Genomic DNA, 19,324 nt, shown 5'->3' with positions numbered 1-19,324 from the left:
CATTTTTAATTGTGATTTCTGTAAAAATGTGCCAAAATGCAAAGATCAACTAATAGAGCTACAGCTGCAAATCCCCCACTTTCTCAAGCATTAACACTGAAACTGCATGTTCTCTCATTTTACTTCTGTCCAGAGAAGAAAATACTTAAAGCAACTTAAAACACATATGCATGTTAGGTCAATACGATAGGGTAGGAATGTCTAGACCACCAAAGCCTGGGTCTGACAGAAACACTGGGTTATTCACACTGCCTCATTAATCCACTAAACAGAAAGATATCTATTTTAGGATACACTAATTTTCCTAAATGATGTAAGGAGAATGTGCTCTAAGTCACCCTACTTGAGCAGAGAGGTCAGACTAGATGATCTCTAGAGGTGCCTTCCAACCTCAACCACTCTGTGATTCTGTGAGACAGATCTTTCAGAGGGTAACTGGAAGATCTTTGCCTTGCACTGACTCTGGAAGAGCCAGTGTAACCATTGAATATACAGGCTGCTGAGGAGAAGAAAGCTATGTTAGTTATCTTCGACTGGGTAGAAGGAAACCCTCCTAAACTACCATGTTGCAGTCCTCTGTGCTTATCAGTAAGTGAGCGGAGCCAGTCCTTTACACTTATTTTGTTTAGTAGTAGATTCAGTAGTAGACTTGGATTTAAGAAAAAAAAAAAAAAAAAAAAAGTGAGTGGCTGACACTCCAGAGGGCTGTGCTGCCATTCAGAGGGACCTGGACAGGCTGGAGAGTTGGGCAGAGAGGAACCTCAAGATGTTCAACAAAGGCAAGTGCAGAGTCTTGAATATGGGGAGGAATAACCCTAGGCATCAGTACAGGGCAGGAGGTTGACCTGCTGGAGAGCAGTTCTGCAGAGAGGGATCTGGGAGTCCTGATTGACATCAAGTTAACCATTAGCCAGAAGTGCTCTCATGGCCAAGAAGGCCAATGGGATCCTGGCTGCATCAGGAGGAGTGTTGCCAGCAGGTCAAGGAAGGGGATCTTTCCCCTCTACTCGGCTCCAATGAGACCGCACCTGGAGTACTGGAGACAGTTCTGGGCTCCCCAGTATGAGGGACATGAAGCTTCTAGAGAGGGTCCAGTGGAGGGCAACAAAGATTAAGGGAACATGATTAAGGAACTGGAGCATCTATCTTATGAGGAAAGACTAAGCGAGCTGGGCCTGTTTAACCTGGAGAAGAGAAGACTGAGAGGGGATCTCATCAATATGTATAAGTACCTGAAGGGAGAATACAGGGAGGAAAGGGTCAAACTGTTCTTGGTGATGGCCAGTGATAGGACAAGGGGTAATGGGTACAAGTTGCAACACAGGAAGTCCCATCTCCATGTGAGAAAGAGCTTCTCCACTCTGAGGGTGACAGAGCCCTGAAACAGGCTGCCCAAGGAGGTTGTGGAGTGTCCTTCTCTGGAGATCTTCCAAACCTGCATGGATGTGACCCTGCATCACGTGCTCTAGCTGGCCCTAATAGAGCAGGAGGGTTGGTCTAGATGATCTCTAGAGGCCCCTTCCAACCTTAACCATTCTGTGATTATGTGTTTCTGTGAAGTGTCAGATGATGTCTACAGCTGAATGTCTTTTATATATTCAGCCCACTCATTCTGCTATAGCAGGTCACAAACAGTAGTAATCAATAGCTCTGAGTTAATTCCCCCTTCTGCATATGAAGGGAGTATTTGCACAGACACTAGATTTGCAGTGATGACTTGGCACATAACTACTCTCCCTTTGCTTTTGAAACCCCTCATGCCACTGAGAAGAAGGTTAAGAATCTCATCTGGCAAACCCTGTGGAGCTGCCTCATTATTCCATGAATTAGTGGATTGGACTAATCCATTGACTTCACTAGAAGCTGAATGAGCTCTCATGTAAAATCTTAAAGCACACTGGAGATAGCATAGACGCTCTTTACTCCACTGAGTTTAGAACCAGTCACAAAGACTGAAAATACCCAGAAACCTCATAGCCTGAGGCGTCAGGAAATGGTTAACTTTTTTTTTTTTTTTTTGTGCTCTTGAACAGACGAACTATCAGTGCTGTGTGACAATCGCAGATCACATAAGGCAGAGCATAAAATATTTGGTATGCAGTTAGCAGAAAAGGTGCCGGGGCTGATTAGCTGAGAACAGAGGGAACGAGAAAAACAGTTTCTTACCTGGTCAAGATTATTGTAGAAATCTATACTGGCTGCACACAGATACCTTCCAAGAAGAGTTGCATGGGTAGTAAATATCGTGGCAACAGGAAGTTTCTGAGATCGAGAGAGAATTAAACCCACTCCTGCTTGCCATTCATGAAAGTGGGCAATTATGTTGGGCTTGCCATCAAACTGACAGGAGAGCTGAAAATAATCAGAAAGAAAAGAGATGAAACACACATAATCTTGCTCATCATCCCAGCCTCAGGAACATCTTCTTTCATGCCTTCTTCTACATGCTTTCTTTGGAACAAAGTACAAGATTGTTTTAACTGGCCATGTGTCCTAACTCCCACTAGCCCTGATCAGTAGGCCAAGGAGAAGCACAAACTGTTTAGTGCCTCAAAACAGCATCCTTCCTAGTATTTTAGCAAGCTCAGGTGATCACAGACATTCCTCATTTATTTTCAATCTGTTCTTCTGTTGCTGAAAATCTCAGATGGATAAGAAAATCATAGGCCTCTCTGATGGACAAATGATTCACCAGATTAATTTTTTTTTTCTCCTCAAACAATTCTTTTTTCCTCAAGCAGGCTGTGGTAGCGTAGTACATGAAGTGACAATGGCGTCATCATTTCCTGCTGTCTGTCTCTATTCCTTGTACAAGTTCTACCAGCTAAAATATACAGTGCTGACTGGCTTCAGGGACAGTTTGTGAGTGATTACCTGACTAGACAGGGCAGAAAAAGGTAGTTTGATATCCTACCTGTAAGAGAATCCAGTGTCAAATAAGAAAGCTAAGAAGAGACATTAAGGACACATGACATTGAACATAGAACACCTCATACAATAATATTTTTAACAAAACAGTTAAGGTGTCAGTTATAAATACAAATTTGATCTAGAACAAGTAGCAACCTTGGTGTCAAAATGCTAGTTTCAAAGCTAGTTTGCACTGCTGTCAAAGCTCGGGTTTTAAAACCTTTTTATTTAAAAACTGTACCTCTTTTAAAAACCAGGCTGTTAATGATCCAAAAATCACAGCATCATTGGCTTCTCGGTCATGAAAAGGGATCCCTATGTTGCTAACATCCCAAAATTCGCCTTTCCATTTGTCCAGATTCCATGCTGCTGATCCTATATTGAACAATAAGACATATGGGCTGCCTTCTATCAGCCATCTTCCAAAAAAGACCTATGGAAAAAAGGCAAGAGTATTATAAAAAAAAAAAAAATAAAATTTAACATTATGGACAATTTCTCTCACTATTTTCATCTATCATTTTTTCCACATTCATATAAAAAAAGGAAATATTTTAGTATTACATACATAATGGTTATGTAACTATTTGGAAATATATAAACAGCTCTATATACCTAGGATATGTAGTCTTTAAGACCAATTTAACGCTTTTATTCTGCATTTTCACTTCAGTGTTATTTCTTTCATGGAAAACTATACTTGGTTGAAGGCTTATCTTATGTTCTTATTGAGATACCTATTGTATTTTTGTTCTTATTTCAAAAGTATTATTATTTCTTTCCAAACAGCTTTGTCATCAATACTTTGCCACTTATGTGAGATTATCAGTGATGACTTTTGTAGGAGAGAAGCTTGGGATCTTTACCTATCACCACATTTCCTGATGCTGCCCAAGCATCATAGTTGACATCCTATGGCAGAGCAGAATGACCTGTCAGAATGAGTAATCATATCTAAAACCACATCAGCCTACAAAATACAACTGTCCTACTCCAGCTGCATCAGTGCTGTTAAATATCTCTAAGGGTATTTAGGATTACACTGATAAAATAGCGCTGTACAATGACATCTACACCTGATCAAGGGCATTACACTGAAATGTCAACACAACCCAACTGGGCCCACACTAGAGATTTTTTGTCAAATTATTTAACATTAATTCCACTAAACAAAATGGCTATAGCAGCTGAGGCAGATTAACCAGGGAAAACGAGGTACTACAGGGATGCTGCTGTATTTATGTTTTGTACCTTGTAGGAAAGAATCTCTGTCTTGGTTCTCAAGGATTAAACATAGCACTGACATTAGAACAAACTGGGCAGAGGTGGGGTCTTGAAAGCAATGAGAAAAAGGCTTTTAGACCTGTTCACGCAAAGACTAAAGAGTCTGTAAATACAGGGTTAGGCTGTGGAAAAGGACCACTCCTGACCTGAGCAGTTCAGAAGCATTCCTAGGTCCCCTGGAGGGATTCAGCGTGACACATAAGTAAAATCCAGCCATAAATGTTAATAGGATAAGCTGTCTAGAAACGAAAGCGTCATTATTACAGATCAAAACTATACTTGACGTACCTGGGGCAGATTTGCTTCTATAAATGAATATGCCAGCAGCACTAGATACATGTGAGCCTGGCATAATTGGCTGGCTAAACTAAATGTATTGCTGGAACAACATAAGATGTATATAGAATTACAATTAATCTGCCCCACAAGTCTTCAGATATTTCTGAACAAAGGAGTGTTCTGTGGCTTGCAGAGACATCTCTCTGTAAGCAGCAGAAGCAACATAAAAACCTTGATCAATCACTTATGAAAATCTAAGCAGAAATAAAAAGGGCAGCTGGATTAGACCTTTTAATTTGAACTTCAGCCTGAAGCATCACATAATGTTATTGTCCCAATAGGCACTTTCCCAAGCTGCTGTACATGTACACCTGGCAATATATTTGCACATAACACAACATAACACACAGTAGGACATCCCAGGAACTGCCGTCGCCAGGGCTGATACACTTCTCCAGTGTCACAGCTGGTGACAGTTTGAGATATTCATTAATTCCTACATTAAAGTGTGTCATTCTCCTCTGCAGTACAGTCCTGTTAGAAATCTTCATGGCTGTTAATGCTCTTTACATGTACTGAACACCTGAAAACAACTTTTCTCCTTCCAGCTAACATCCCCCAAGAGTCAGTGTTGAATCAAGACCGAAGGTGGGTCCTACATTTCTGACAATTTTCAAGAAAGGAGTTCATATTTGGCTTATATAATTTTTCACTACTTTTCAGGTAATCAGTTATCCTGAAAGCTATAATTGTTTGCAGCTTAGCAGATTGCCTGTCCACACCACATATCACCTACTGTAGAGAGAAGAAGCATTTTTATCCCCTCCTTCTCCATATTTTGTGGCTGGAGAAGCCAAGTCATGGAGAGGGTATGAGGTCACCACATTTTCTGAGATCACACAGGAAACACTGGTTAAAAAGCTGTAAAAAATACAGATTAACTCACTCTCTGTGCAACACCTTAACCTCTCTTCATAGGGAATGGACAACTAGCTGTTTTGCTCTGAAAAAGCAGATTCTTTGTTAGCTAGATACTTTTTAAAACTCATTTGTGATTTGTCACAAAACTGTGATATAGTGAAATGCTTCTCTGTATCCAACTTCATTGAATAGCACAAGAAAACCAACTGTAATATATGAGTTGCATCAAAGTAAGGTCATATTCTGTCTAATAAAAAATCTCACTGTATTTAGAGGCTAGAGAAATAAGTCATTAATCCAATTAAGTAGCTTGCAGATAAATGACTGTTAAAACCTGTAATTGGATGAACTGGTTCTTCCTCAAAAATAACCTTTAATGAATTGACTTTGCAGCTCTAACAGTGGATTCTGAGCCTTTCCCATTGTGACATTGAACAGGACTGCTGTGTCAAGTGGAACAGCAAGAGCATTAACCAAAACTGTAATCTCCTCAGAGTCAGCTTAGTTGCTTTAGGAAGCACTAGCACATCTGATTTACCTGACAGCCTTGGCCTTTTATAGTGTCCATTGCCTTCTTAACTGCAGGGTTTGGAGGCTCGCAGGCTTCCACCTGAGTCTTCACATTGTGCTCAAAATAGGGACCAATCAGGAAATAGTTTTCACCCCATTCGTCTGCAGTAATTTTGGTTTTTGTCTGGATCACAGTGTAAATGCCTCCCACTGCAAAAGATCACAAAGAACAAAAGGTAGAAAGGAGCACGGGCCACAAAGCTCTGGAATAGGTTCCAAGCCACCCCTGAATCACACATGGCTATAGTTTAAACACTTTATAAATTCAGATTTTAGGGTGAGTTCTGCCGCTTATATTGGACCAGGGCTAAGCCTCTCTACTTACTGATGGCAGACCATGCATGATCCTAATATAGTAATTTCCTAGTTCTTTGCTTACTCCCAAATGACTGGATGTTCACGACCTGAATTTCTCATCTAATCCCAAATGAGCACTTTCCAGCCTTAACTGCTACTTTTATCCAGTCTGTGATTCTTTCAGTCCTCGTAAGTGTTTGAAATCATACTACCAATATGGATCCCATGTGCACTTTTATTCCTATGTTGTCCCATTTTTTGGATCTCAAAATCCAGACCAGGAGATTCAAAATCTTTCCCTTGCCAAATCTTGGTTCTACTGCACTCCAAGTGCAGCCTCCTGCTTTTTCACTCCAGTAGTCATCATTTTCAAACCCATTTCTTATGCCATGGAAATACATGCGGTTAGAAATCAGGTTGTGCTTCCAGCTTATTTTACACAAACCACTGAGAAAAGTGGTGGCACTGATTAATTCCACTATTGATCATGAAAATTAATCTATTCCTAAATGAAAATATGTCATGTTTCACCACCAGTCAAAAGAGTTGCTGAAACCTGAATGAACTTAGCCTACACCACCAATATAAGTACCTGTAGCACTTCCCACCAAAGCATTACCGATTTAAAAAAACAAATGCAATATTAAAATGTAGATGAGAACATGACAGCCACATCCCCTGACACTTAAATGCAGATATGTCTACTCTACACTCAGGTTTACTTAGATTCATCCTCACTTCATCTCTCACTTCTCCACGGCCAGCCTTGTAATTCATTCACACCTGGAGTACTGTGTGCAGTTCTGGGCTCCCCAGTATAAGAGGGACGTGGAGCTTCTCAAGAGGGTCCAGAGAAGGGCAACCAGGATGATTAAGGCACTGGAACATCTCTCGTATGAGGAGAGACTGAGTGAGCTGGGCCTGTTTTCTCTGGAGAAGAGAAGGCTGAGAGGAGATATGATTAATATGTATAAGTTCAGGAAGGGAGAATGCAGGGAGGAAGGGGACAAGCTGTTTTCACTGGTGGCCAGCGATAGGACGAGGGGTAATGGCCACAAGCTGGAGCACAAGAAGTTCCGTCTCCAGGTGAGGAGCAACTTCTTTCCTGTGGGGGTGACAGAGCAGTGGAACAGGCTGCCCAGGGGGGTTGTGGAGTCTCCTTCTCTGGAGGTCTTCAAAACCTGTCTGGATGCCACCCTGTGCCACATGCTCTAGGTGTGCCTGCTTGAGCAGGAAGGTTGGACTAGATGATCTCTAGAGGTCCCTTCCAACCTTAAATATTCTGTGATTCTGTGATTCAGGTACTGGATGACAGCCTTACAACCTCACTTTTGTTACATGGTACCAGACAGTGCCTGTTTCATCATGAAATACCCAGAAGAATGACAAAAAGTGCTTGGACCCATTAAGCAAACAAGAAGAACCAATGAGAGGCTGGGCATCTGCTGTACATGAGAGGCACATCTGGCAGAACTCCAGTGATTCTGAAGCAGCATAATAGATAAAGCTTAAGGGGCAAATAACACCTTTGTACAAGATGGTAGAAGTTTGCAGATCTGTAAATAATAGAAATAGAATGAGTGCAACAGCTACTTAAAATTTCATCCTCCCTTATTGAATCTGGAAACATTTTGTATTATTCCAAGCAAGATGATTGAATTATGCTTCTCAGCAATTACATCAACTTATAAAAGTAGCCAGCCTTTCAGGTTGCCAGGGATTGACATCAGGCACTCCAGGCTCACTTTTTAAAAGGTACTCAAATATCCAGAGCTGCAACTGAAGATGGTGAGAATCTTCAGAGATTACTCAAATTCATCTTAATAAGATCAGCAGAGCCCCTGAATTTTTTCAGCACTTCGGAATTTAGTCCTGAATAAAATGTATCAGCTGAGAAGTGCAGCAAGCCTTGCCCAAGCTTGATATCTCACAGTCCCAAGGAACTAAACTGCCAGAACTACATTTTTTATTTATTTGGAAGAGGTAGGTGTGCTTCATATTAATTCAATAAGGGAAGACCCTATAATGATCTGTACTGTACAGTGCAATGTTATGCAGACTAGCCTAATGTGCTAGTCTAAATACTAGGGCAGTATGTCTCCATTAGCAGGAAACATCTGTAGGGTAATCTATTCGAGGAGAAAGCCTACTTTCATTACACGACTGTACAGATATACATGACCTTACAGACATACACTAAGTGCAGGGCCCATTTTATTTCACAAGTTTGACTGCCTTTTAAACCTGAACATCTTTTCGTAGAATTATAGAATCATTAAGGTTGGAAAGGACCTTTGGAAATCATCTACTCCAAACCCCCTCTGCACATGGAGAGGCACCTAAAGCATGTTACATAGGACTGATTTCAAGCGAGCTCCTCCTAAGGAGATTCCACAACCTCTCTTAGCAACCTGTTCCAGTGCTCTGTCACCCTCACTGTAAAGAAATTTTCCCTTAAGCACCTTTTCATTAAGAATAACTCATTCGAAACAACTTAAGGAGCCTTTGTCCTACTGAGGTTATGTCAAGGAGGTCTCAGGATGCATTACTTTGCAAAAAATGCAGTTTTAACCTATCAGGTAGCTAAGTAGAATTATTACACAAAAAAAAAAAAAGTATTACACTATATAATAACTCATCTAGGAAGACCAGAATCTTATACTTCCATGTTCCTAAATAGATAGTACACCTTCACAGAAAACAAGTAAGTTGAATGCAGACTCTAAGGTTTTGTTATCAAAAACAGATTTTAAACAAACAATAAAAGATGTAATGAGGAATGATGCAATTAGCAATATCAAGAGAGAGAGGTTACAGAGATTTGGGTTGACTGGTGAATCAGCAGTCTAATGTGGATAAAGGTCAAGTTAAGTGTTTTGACTTCCTTGAGAATGTTTTACTCAAATATTTTAACTTTTTAAAAAATTTAAAATGTCAAGAGAAAAATCTTGCTATCATTTTTATTTAAAACTTTTTGAGCTTTTCCTATCAGGATAAAGGAAAGGAAGTTAAAAAGAAAAATCAATAACAAACCTTCCCTTTCTTCCACTTCCCCTTTTCACATGGAAAAATAAACTGTTATGGAAAAGAAAACTAAAATGTTTGGAAAAATAGGATTTTTTCTATTTAAAAAAGTTTGAAATTCTTTAAAAAGTAGAAGACTAAAATAAAACATTTTCTGAGAATAATTCACAGAACTATTTTTAAAGCTTTGAATATTTTGAAGAGATTTTACAGTGACTATAGATTTATCCAAAAAGCTACTTGTACCACTTCCGCTGTTTTCTTCTACCATTTCAAGTTCAATTGCTTTATTACCATTGCATATTTAAAAACCAAAGAATTTCTAATACAGACTAGAGATAAGAATTACCTAAATAAATTAAAGGACCATGAATCAAGAACCACCCCCCCCCCATCATATTGTTACTGATAAAAACATTAGGCAGAAGTGGACTTAGCGGTATGGAATGATTTTTAAGATACCTTTGTAGAACAGCGATCAGATTTTCAAAATTCTCAGCTCTTCTCATTAACATATCAGAAAAAAACACTACCTCAAGCTAATTGTTATTGCAGCTGACAGAATTAGGTTTCTCTTGTCCCCTATCCAGATTAAATATTTCAATTTACAGTGAAGAAACATTTAACAGTGATTGAAGGGAATAGCGCAAGGACAAAAGATCACTGTGGAAAATTTCCTGGAATGCAGCAGCAGTCTCCATGCCCCTGTAATAGCCTTTGGTTGCTCCCTCTTGACAATTTCTGTCTGTAGGGCTTTGGACACTAGATCTGAACAGTTTATAAGCACTTGGTATGTGCTCCTGTCCTTACAGGAAAACAGTCCCTCTTTGTAACAGACATATGACTAGACCTGGCTCTAGTGGAGCAGGCTGGCCAGAAGAGGAGGTCAAAGGAGGGTAAAAAGTTATCTGTAGGAGAGGCTACACTGCAGTGCACTGTGGCTCTGGCTGCCTGCTTTTTTCCTCCTTCTATCACAGAAACATGGCAGAGCCTCTTTGCAGGATAGGACAGTCAAATAAAGTAAGGAAAATCTTGCATCACCAACTATCCTTTCTCCAGTTCTTTGACGGGAGAATTTCAGAGCAGGATGATTTCAGTGCTGTGCTTATGTTTTATGTGTCAAGTTCCTGTTCACATATTTGGAAAGGAGGAGGTGGAACAGTGATGCTTGCAAATACGCCTTTTTATTTCTCATTCTTTCCTTCAGCTGCCTTGCCATTGTTTCCTCAGATAGCGGATGTGAACAAAGGAGAAAGAAGAGTAACTGAGGTGCCAATGCTTTCAAATACATATGTCAAAGTTTATCACCTATCACCTTAGAGGATATGGAAACAAAGCATGAAGAAATAGAAATTCCTGCCTGCTGGAAGCTTGTGTTAAAAGAACCAAGCTTAGGAAGAGAAAAGGACACCTTCACTGTGCCAGCTGCTAAGACAGAAATGACATCTTGTTACACAATGTAATCAGATGTGTTTCAGTTTGCAGGACTCCATCACTCTCACACCCTGAAAGAGAATGTACTTCAGAGGTTCGGAAAACAGCAGAGTTCCTTATAAAGGGCACTATTTACTCATGTGGGGATGGCTGCATGTGAGCTCTAGTAGCATGCTCCTGAGAGAAAAAGGATTTAGTCTTATTGTCATGAAAAGAATCACTAAAAAGCAGCACTGGTCAAGAGGGAAATGAACCCATAGCCAAACACTTAGCAAAGTGCACAAGTTAATATAAAGCTTCAAGCTCTCTCCTGTAGAGAGTAGCTTTACAGTACCTGAGCAGTGCAAAGCAACTCCATGTTGAACTGCTCTGATTACATCCTTGTGTTGTCAGAAACGAGGAAAGAAATTTTCATGTAATGTAATGGATCAAAAATAGCCTGACAGGTAATAAATCCAGCCAATGCTCATCTTTCCTCCTTATCAGCAATATATATATAACGTTATTAAAACTAAAACACTAAAACAAGTAGCAATACTAAATTTATCAGGGATCAGCCTCCTAGTCAAATAAACAGTTCTTCCCTATGCTACAGAAGGCAGGAAAATTACAGTGTAAGCTGTTATTTCCTAAGTCTATATACCTTCTGTGATGATCCACCCTGTATTTTGTAGCCACTCTGTCTCCTGAGAGGCACAGTGCCCTAACATATTCCAGGAACTGTTTATAAAAGGATAGATCATGAGGGAACACTATCTCACCACGTGGTTTAGACATTCAATTGCATGGAAAGAAAACTTTAGAACAAATAGTTTCAGAAAAATATGCTGAAATAAGCCTTTTTTTTTTTTTTTTCTCGACAAGTGCTTCCAGTCAGGGTTGGTTAAAGAAAATTTGCAGAGATCCAACCCTAAAAGAGAAATTGTTTGCTTTGATTAGCTCAGTCCACTCTGGTTCAATACAGGCCTGTAGTAAGTGGTATATTTTAAACCTTCTCTTTAAACTAATTATAACTCATATTAATTAATATTAATTACACACTAGCTCTCCCATAAAATGTGGGAATAATACATTTTAGCTCTGTGAAACTAATCTGGTTTCAGTGAATTCAACAAGAGCTATATGGATGATTCACTATGTGTTTTGTACATACACAGATAAATCTACTTGTGCTTTACTTTTTCTTAAACTTATTGTGTGGTTTCTATAACAATAAGTCCAAACATATGTACAGTGGATTTCACTGAGATGTTAGATAGAACAACTGGATTTCAGCTAGATTTCTGCTGCCATCTACTTGCAAGTGGCTTGCTTCTGCAGTATGCCTAATAAGCAAATGCTGCACGCTTCAAATACCAAGAGCAGCAAAATTAACTCAAAAGGTTTGATGGAAAACACTGAAAAATAGCACAGAATACAAGTTCAGTTTCACCACAAAGGTAAGCTCTAACCCTGTCTGTTCTTCACACACATTTTCCCTTCAGGGTTTAAAGCTTACAGATTATAGATCCACTAAATAGTCTCTTTATTTATCTCCCAGGACAATGAGTATATGAGGTCAATCATTTATTCTTATAAACTCATTTTTGTGATAAAAAAAATGGAGTCTGTTTCTCATTACTGAACTACATCTAACTAAAAGGGGATGGTATCGTGAGTAAATTAGAAATAGGGACTAGAAGATCTTTAGAGGACAACCTGCATACAATCTGCAAGACAAGCTGCATTTAGTAAGTGATTGCAAAACTGTGCACATGCACAAAACCTGAAATCCCTGTTTGTTACCACCTATGTTTGCAAAGACCAGACCAAAAAGGTTTCAGCTGGCACAAAAATGGCAGGTCATTGACTTCTGTTTTTTATTCAGTGGTTTCAGTGTAGCTATATTTATTTACACTTGTTTCAAATTTGGCCTCATCTCTGCATTACTATAGAAAGCAGAGGGAAACTGATAGACTTTTCTCAATGTGATGCTTGTTTTATGACTTGTTTTTATATGTTATGTTCTCATGAGGATTTGCATGGGAGGTAAAACACGAGTACGTACACAGCAATATCTATCTACCCATATATGCGCACAGCCCAGCATAACACTTGGATGCTCACCTAAACAGCCTAGCCCTGGTGGTGAAACATATGAAGACGCAGATAACTGCTTTTATATCTGCTCTTTCTATACAAGCATGTGCAGATGTAGCCCACACCTAGCATGCATGATCACATATGGATGTTCCCTTCCTCTAATACAGTAACTCTGCAGCCATCCTTTCCCCAGTCTTCCCCTAATGCCTTTTGCACCTAAGAGCTTCATACCACCCCTGAAAAGCACAACATTCACCCCTAAGTGTTGTACAAACCTTTGTTGGTAACTTCCCAAGAAACTTCAAAGAGCAACAAGTCCTCCACTGGCAGGTCTTCATCCTCCCACTGAGGAAGACCATTAAGAGAGGTCATAGACAGGGATCTCGCCAGCGGCATGTTCTTCAGCCCTGTCGCGCTCAACACACAGCCCACAGGAGTTATCAAATGTCTGATCACCGTGGGGTCTCACTGCAGTCCTGGTTGGAATAGTCTGTCCGCACTCTGAGCAGAAAATTTACTCAGATGGCTAGGAGCTAATGGGTTTAAACTGTCTGACCATCAGCATTAAATTGGCTCAGTAAAATCCTCAGGGCTTGAGAAGCAGCTGCTAGTGGAGGTAGGAATTTAAGACTGCGCTGAGCAAGGTCTGGAGCGTTTTGGAGTTATGCTGGTTTTCTCCCTCAGAGGGAAGTAAAAATCAGTTGTGAGCTTCCCAGACACCGCTTCCAGTATCTACCACCTCAGCAGCAATTGAAACTCACCAGTTGTAAACACAGCACTGCAGTGAGCAAACTCCAGCTGGGAGGACACTCAGGTTCAGCACCTGATTTGAGCCCAGCCCCCAAGTCCTCCCCTCGAGATACACCTTTCCTGTTAACACCCATGGACCTTCTCTATCCCCTGCTTACCAGCAGGATAAATAGACTCCTTCTGTATGATGTCTCTTAGATTGCTTTGCTGGTTAAACACTGTTAGCTGTCCTGTTCATCAATCTATGAGCTTTCTCCTTTTTCCCACAATTAATCCCTTTTGCATCCCCAGGCCATTGACTTCGTTCTGTACCCAAGCAATCTTGCAGCCCTGAGAGCTTATATGAACTACAAAGGTCCATACTTCGGTACACACTCTTGGTGGTTCTCCCCACAGTCCTAGTCCCTGAATTTCCAAAACTTCTTTTTTTCCTTATTTTCTCTTTCTCCATGTCACAAATCTTTTCCAGTGAGTAGTGCGACAGGGAACAGCATATTCCTGTCTTGCTCCAGGACAGAACTGGGATGCTGCGTTCATCTTCAGGGGAAGGCAGGCTCCTATCGCCAAACCTGAGGCCCTCAAAGCTCCACAGACTGGCTGTCTGCCTCAAAGATGTTTATATGCCCATGTGTCTGCTCATGATCACAGTGTTTCTGAGGCAGCTTTGTAAGCTGGATCCATTCCTGAATTTAGGAAGCAACCTGTCCAAATCCAGAATTCAGGAGGGATCATCTCTCCCTCTGAGACCAGGAGTGTCTCTGGGACCTTCGAAGACAAAGGCGTGCTGGCAAGCATGGCCTTTATAATAACAGAGCTGGATCTCTCTGACCTCATGGCTTGATTACCAGAAAACAAATTTCAAAGCTGGCCCAGAAGAAACAGAGGACATTAGATGTCACTAATCGCTCAGAAAGGGATAATATAACAATCTAATTCAACAACTGAGCTGATCTTCACAGCTAATTGTCTCCAAAATGTCATGGTCTTCTGCTCACGCCTCAGCTTGGCTTCCCTACACAAAGAGCAGTCAGTTGATGAGTGAGATTATGGATTCAGTTTATTCAACTAACTCAAACCCCAGAACAATTTTTTTGCCAATTTATCTGTTTCAACAGAAGGTCTGGCAAGTATCAGAGAGAATAGCACAAGGCTGATGAGAAAATGAGAGGGAGAAGGAAGGTGAAAAGGAGTTTTTCCCTCCGCTCGCTCTTATACTAAGTGAAGCTGACAGACAAGTGAAGCTTGGCTATATGGTGCTAATTCCACTCGTATGTTGGGCTAGACTTTTAGGGAAGGAGTTTTTTTATTAGATTAACTGGAAAGCATTGCTGCCTACCCAGAGTAGGGCTCAGCATTTTATTGGGTGTAATCCATATCAGTTTATGGGGAAAACAAAAAAAAACAAACAAACAGATGTGAAACAGTATTTTTGGAGCAGCTGGGACTATCTGGAGTTGAGAGGACACCAGACCACACTATAACTTAGGGATCTTGTCATTTAAAAGACCTTCCCCCCACCACACACATACACATTTTAAATTTGAGGGTCTCATTGCAGAACCATCAGACCTGCCCAACAATCTTAATTCGGGGAAGCCCTGAGGGCAAGACTGAAAGCAGCCAACCTCACAGAAGCCAGCTGGCCTGAGGGGCATCAAACGGACTCTGCCCGTTTTATCAGACAACAAGCACGCTGCAAAACCAGGCTGGGAGCCTGAAACGAGTTGCAGGGAAATGAACTGCCCTCCATGCATGGGCTGAGCAGCGCTGTGCACAACCCAGGGCGGAGCCTCCTCTCCTCTCCACCTGGCCCAATTGCAGTCGACAGCAACACCCCCTTACGCCGACGCTCCAACGGCCGCCCCATAACGGTCGCCCTCTAACGGCCGCCTTATGACTGTCGCCCTCCAAGGCCGACCCCTAACCGCCATTCTCAAAGGGCCAGCCCATAACGGCTGCCCTCCAGTTGCCGGTAGCTCACTAAGCTAATGGTTGTAGGGCATCGTGACACCTTAGTTTTCCAGGCTTTTTAGTCTAGATGGACTTTTATTTTTTATTTTTAACATCCCAAATTCTTGCTTTTTTTATTATAGCATAATTCCTATCCCAAGCAATTTGATAGGAAAACATTGGATCTGTTTTGGGCAAAAGCAATTAGTAACACAGATTGTGCCTGTTGTTGAGTGCTGAAGTGAGGTGATCTAGGTGGACTCTCCCCTATATCTTTAACTGAAAGTTCAAAACAGCTGCTCAAAAATGTCTACTGGCGCAGGTCTTGTTGAAGGATGATTTACATTGTTTAAGCAGAATGAGTTTCCTATATTTCAGTGGCATGGGAGGACTTCACATTCTTTGACTAAAAAACATCCTGGAACTGCTAGCCATAAGCATACATTTTTTGCCCATTGAAAACTTTGCAGGAAAACTCAAGATGCATGTATCCTTAAGTGAACAGTCTTCATTTTTTTCACTAAAAATCACACTCATGGGTCAAAAAGTCCCTCTCACAAGACCCTTCTCCCGAGCATACAGAGTACTGAAAATGTTGAGTAGGCAATATTACAATTGTATGTAAATTACTAACCAATCACTGCCAGAGGGATGTACTTGGGAAGTTACTATCAGTGTAAATCCACTTAGGAAAGTCTGGAGGGTGTGCTTGATTTGTGGGACACCACTGAGAGCCCGGGCTTGTGCAGCTCCAAAATAAAGAAGCAAATGTCTCTCCTGAGCATGTGGGTATGTGAGCACACCAGGCAGTAAACTTGCTTTTCAGACAACAGTCTTGATCTCTGTTTTAAATCATGTGTGCTTTAGAATTTGTCAACTTTCAGCAATATAACTGACATTTGTAATGTTATATCCATTAAAACCATAATATTTAATCTACCAAAAAAGAGGATTTCTCACATATTGACCTTTCAATGGCTATTTCCCATGATGGAATAAAATCCCCTTATAATTTAATACATCTTTCTATACGGATTAAGTATATTGTGAAAAAAAAAAACAGTGCGCTCATGCTGCTTTTATTCAGACATAGTGCAACATCAGACTACAAGAAAAACCTTAAACACAGCTCTAGTTACTTCACGGTGAAGTCATCAGGTCATCAACCTAAGGCAGCAGAAAGGTTTTTCTTAGTACTTGCAGAATCAATCTTCCTTCTTTCTTTTTTTTTTTTTTTTTTTCATTTTCACGATAAGCTTTTGTTAATTAAAAAAAAAAAAAGTATGAAGTGCTTAGGAAAGGTTGGGTCCAGCAGTCAGTTCAAAAACTTTCTTCCCTGCAAATGATTCTAGTTGCTAGAGGGCAAAGGACCACGTACATTAAATCTGTAGGCAACCAGGATTAAATAAGGGGTCTATACGACACACCTGGAGTTATGTGTTTACGGTTATAAATGCCTGTGGCTCTAAACCTACAGCAAAATGAGCTCTCCAAGAGCTATATTCTTACAGTAATAGGTGTGAAACTTTTAGCACATAGCAGTGGAGATGCATTCACCAATAACAGAAAAGAACAAAAAATAAATCATTTAATATTAGTAAATAATATTAGCAATAATTAGTAAGCTGAGCCCAAAGATCTATGGAGAGAAATGATGTCATGTGTGTATTTATTTTTTCCAAATTTCCTGATCTCTGGAGATCAAAACAAGGATGAAGTTGTGCACCTTGCTCTACCTAAAACTGCTTTTAACACTATTACCTCCGAGGATGCTGTCTCCTCTGCATGCTTTGATCTAGCTCCTTCTATTTGGGGAGATGAAAGTGGGGTTTTTTTCATAAAAACAAATTATCTTGGCATATCATCTCAGGAAATAAGTCCTGGATGTTGTCTTTGTGCCATAGATTTCTCAGTCCCTCTCGAAAAAACAAACAAAACTTCAGCAATTCTCCCAGGCTGAAGGAAAGAAAAAGTGTGATGAGGGAAGAAACATCCTCAATGTGTGGGAGCCTATAATGAGAAAAGTATCTGGATGGGCTTACTTAGAAGGTTTTCAACATTTTCTTCAGTTAACTATAGGAAAAACAAAGCCTAGATGTTAAAAATACCAACAAATTTTAGTCAATTTTTATTAGCAATGAGATACGGTGGTTTATAGCAATTACTGATGTACTTCGAAAAAAATAACAGTAGATGGCAGTAAGGACCTTAATACATGACTTCTTCAGTTGTGTATTGTTTCCTTCAACAACAACAACAACAACAACAACAACAACAAAAGACTTTTCTTATTATTAAATCCTACTTCACGAAAACCTAAATTTTAAGAAGCCCGTGAGATGACAATCACAATCTTTTCTCTAATTTTCTGCCTTTTTTACCCTTCTTTTCCTTTTGAAACTTCAGATTTTTTTCCAGTCATCTATTTTTTTAAAGACGTTCTTTTCATTTCCATGTGATGCAGATATCTTTGATCCAACTGAAGATCTCTCTGTTTTATTATTACATCTATATTTTTAGGTGTACTCATGAAACATGATAGCTATATTTAGCCAAAAGGCATCAGAATTTTATTTAAAAAAAAAATACAGAGCTTAAGGTGGAAATGTCAGTTTTCTGCCATTTATCCTTGTGTTGTGCAAGCACAGTGTGATGTCAACTGTGTTTGTTTTTAATCACTCTAAAGAGAAAAAAGGTAAAGTCATAATATTTTCTTGCTTCAAAATGTATCTCATGCCCACAAACCTCATTAAATATCCCAGACTTTTGGTGGACTTTAGAATAATGAAGTAAAGCTGCCTCAGGGATGTGCCTGAGTTGTTTTCCAGCAATGTCCTCCTTTCTTAAAGAGGCTTTGTGGTCAGCAGTGTGAGCTCCCGTGGCCTCATGCCAAGCTGTTGTGTGCAAAAGCAAAGGAAAGCTGAATGACGGACTTTCCTTAATAAGACTTAAGAAATGCAGAAGCAGTGCACAGGTGTGAATAAGTATGCTGGAGATGCTGAGGGACTTTGATGACCTTTAAAGCTTACCACATCCTGTGTGTGATCCAAATCTAGTCAAATTTATAGGAAAAGAGTGGCCAGCTGGTGATTCCCTGGCATTGCTGGCAACATCCCAAAAAGCTGGTGGAGAATTAAGCTATTTTCAGAGACACCAAGAGTGAGTAGCAGATTTTCTGAGAGGTTGGTCGCTTGGGGCTATTGCACTGTTTGAGGAAGCGCCAGGAGAAAAGCTCTGGGGACAGCCCTGCTTGCCTACATGGCCTCAGCAAGTCCCAGCTGCGAGGCAATGACCTTCAGCCCTGCTTTGAGCAACTCCCAAGGGAGCTCCATATCTAACGAGCACAGAGTTGTTCCCTCCTTTCAGGAGGTGACTGCCCCTGGAGTACACAGTAACTCCGTGAAATGCTCAGGAGGGAGAAGAGGCTACAAAACATTTGAAGTTTTCCCTAGCTTTCTGACAGATGGAGAGGTTTTCTCGGGAGCATTTGGTGCATATGTTGTTCCAAATACACATGGACTCTGCGACATACCAGCCAAGGGGCTGTCTGAAAGGCTGTCATACCCAGCTCTGCAGGTCATTTCAGCTTGTGCTCATTCACAGGAGCTCTTCAGGAGAGGCTCATTCAGCCTCTTCATTCAGGAGAGTGAGGTTGAGAAAGAGCTCTCCTGGAGACATCAATCCACTGGGGGCAAGTTTAATTTTAATCCTTTTGGACTTTGCTTTGGGAAAGGATGCAAGGGCAGTGTGGCCCGTAAGAAGGACCATGGTATTTCATTAAGACTCGATAAGTTCCCACTCCGTTGAAAGTTTAAAGCAAACA

At 40.5% G+C, this 19,324-nt stretch overlaps 1 protein-coding gene across 2 annotated transcripts in view; it reads right to left on the bottom strand.

Annotated features, from left to right (window-relative positions):
• Positions 1-13,575, bottom strand: part of GYS2 (glycogen synthase 2) — a 41,754-nt gene extending 28,179 nt beyond the window's left edge. For both annotated transcript variants that reach the window (XM_026035802.1, XM_026035803.1), the window contains exons 1-4: positions 13,077-13,575; positions 5,933-6,114; positions 3,152-3,343; positions 2,167-2,352 (exon numbers count right to left, since the gene is read on the bottom strand). In XM_026035802.1, the coding sequence (XP_025891587.1) occupies positions 2,167-2,352; positions 3,152-3,343; positions 5,933-6,114; positions 13,077-13,197 (681 nt within the window). In that variant the 5' untranslated portion in view covers positions 13,198-13,575. The remainder of the gene's footprint in view (positions 1-2,166; positions 2,353-3,151; positions 3,344-5,932; positions 6,115-13,076) is intronic.
• Positions 13,576-19,324: the final 5,749 nt, after the last annotated feature.

Source organism: Nothoprocta perdicaria, unplaced genomic scaffold, assembly GCF_003342845.1.
Source record: "Nothoprocta perdicaria isolate Ctin4 unplaced genomic scaffold, notPer1 scaffold_167, whole genome shotgun sequence".
Lineage (NCBI taxonomy): Eukaryota > Metazoa > Chordata > Aves > Tinamiformes > Tinamidae > Nothoprocta > Nothoprocta perdicaria.
This window is presented reverse-complemented; position numbering and strand designations above follow the sequence as displayed.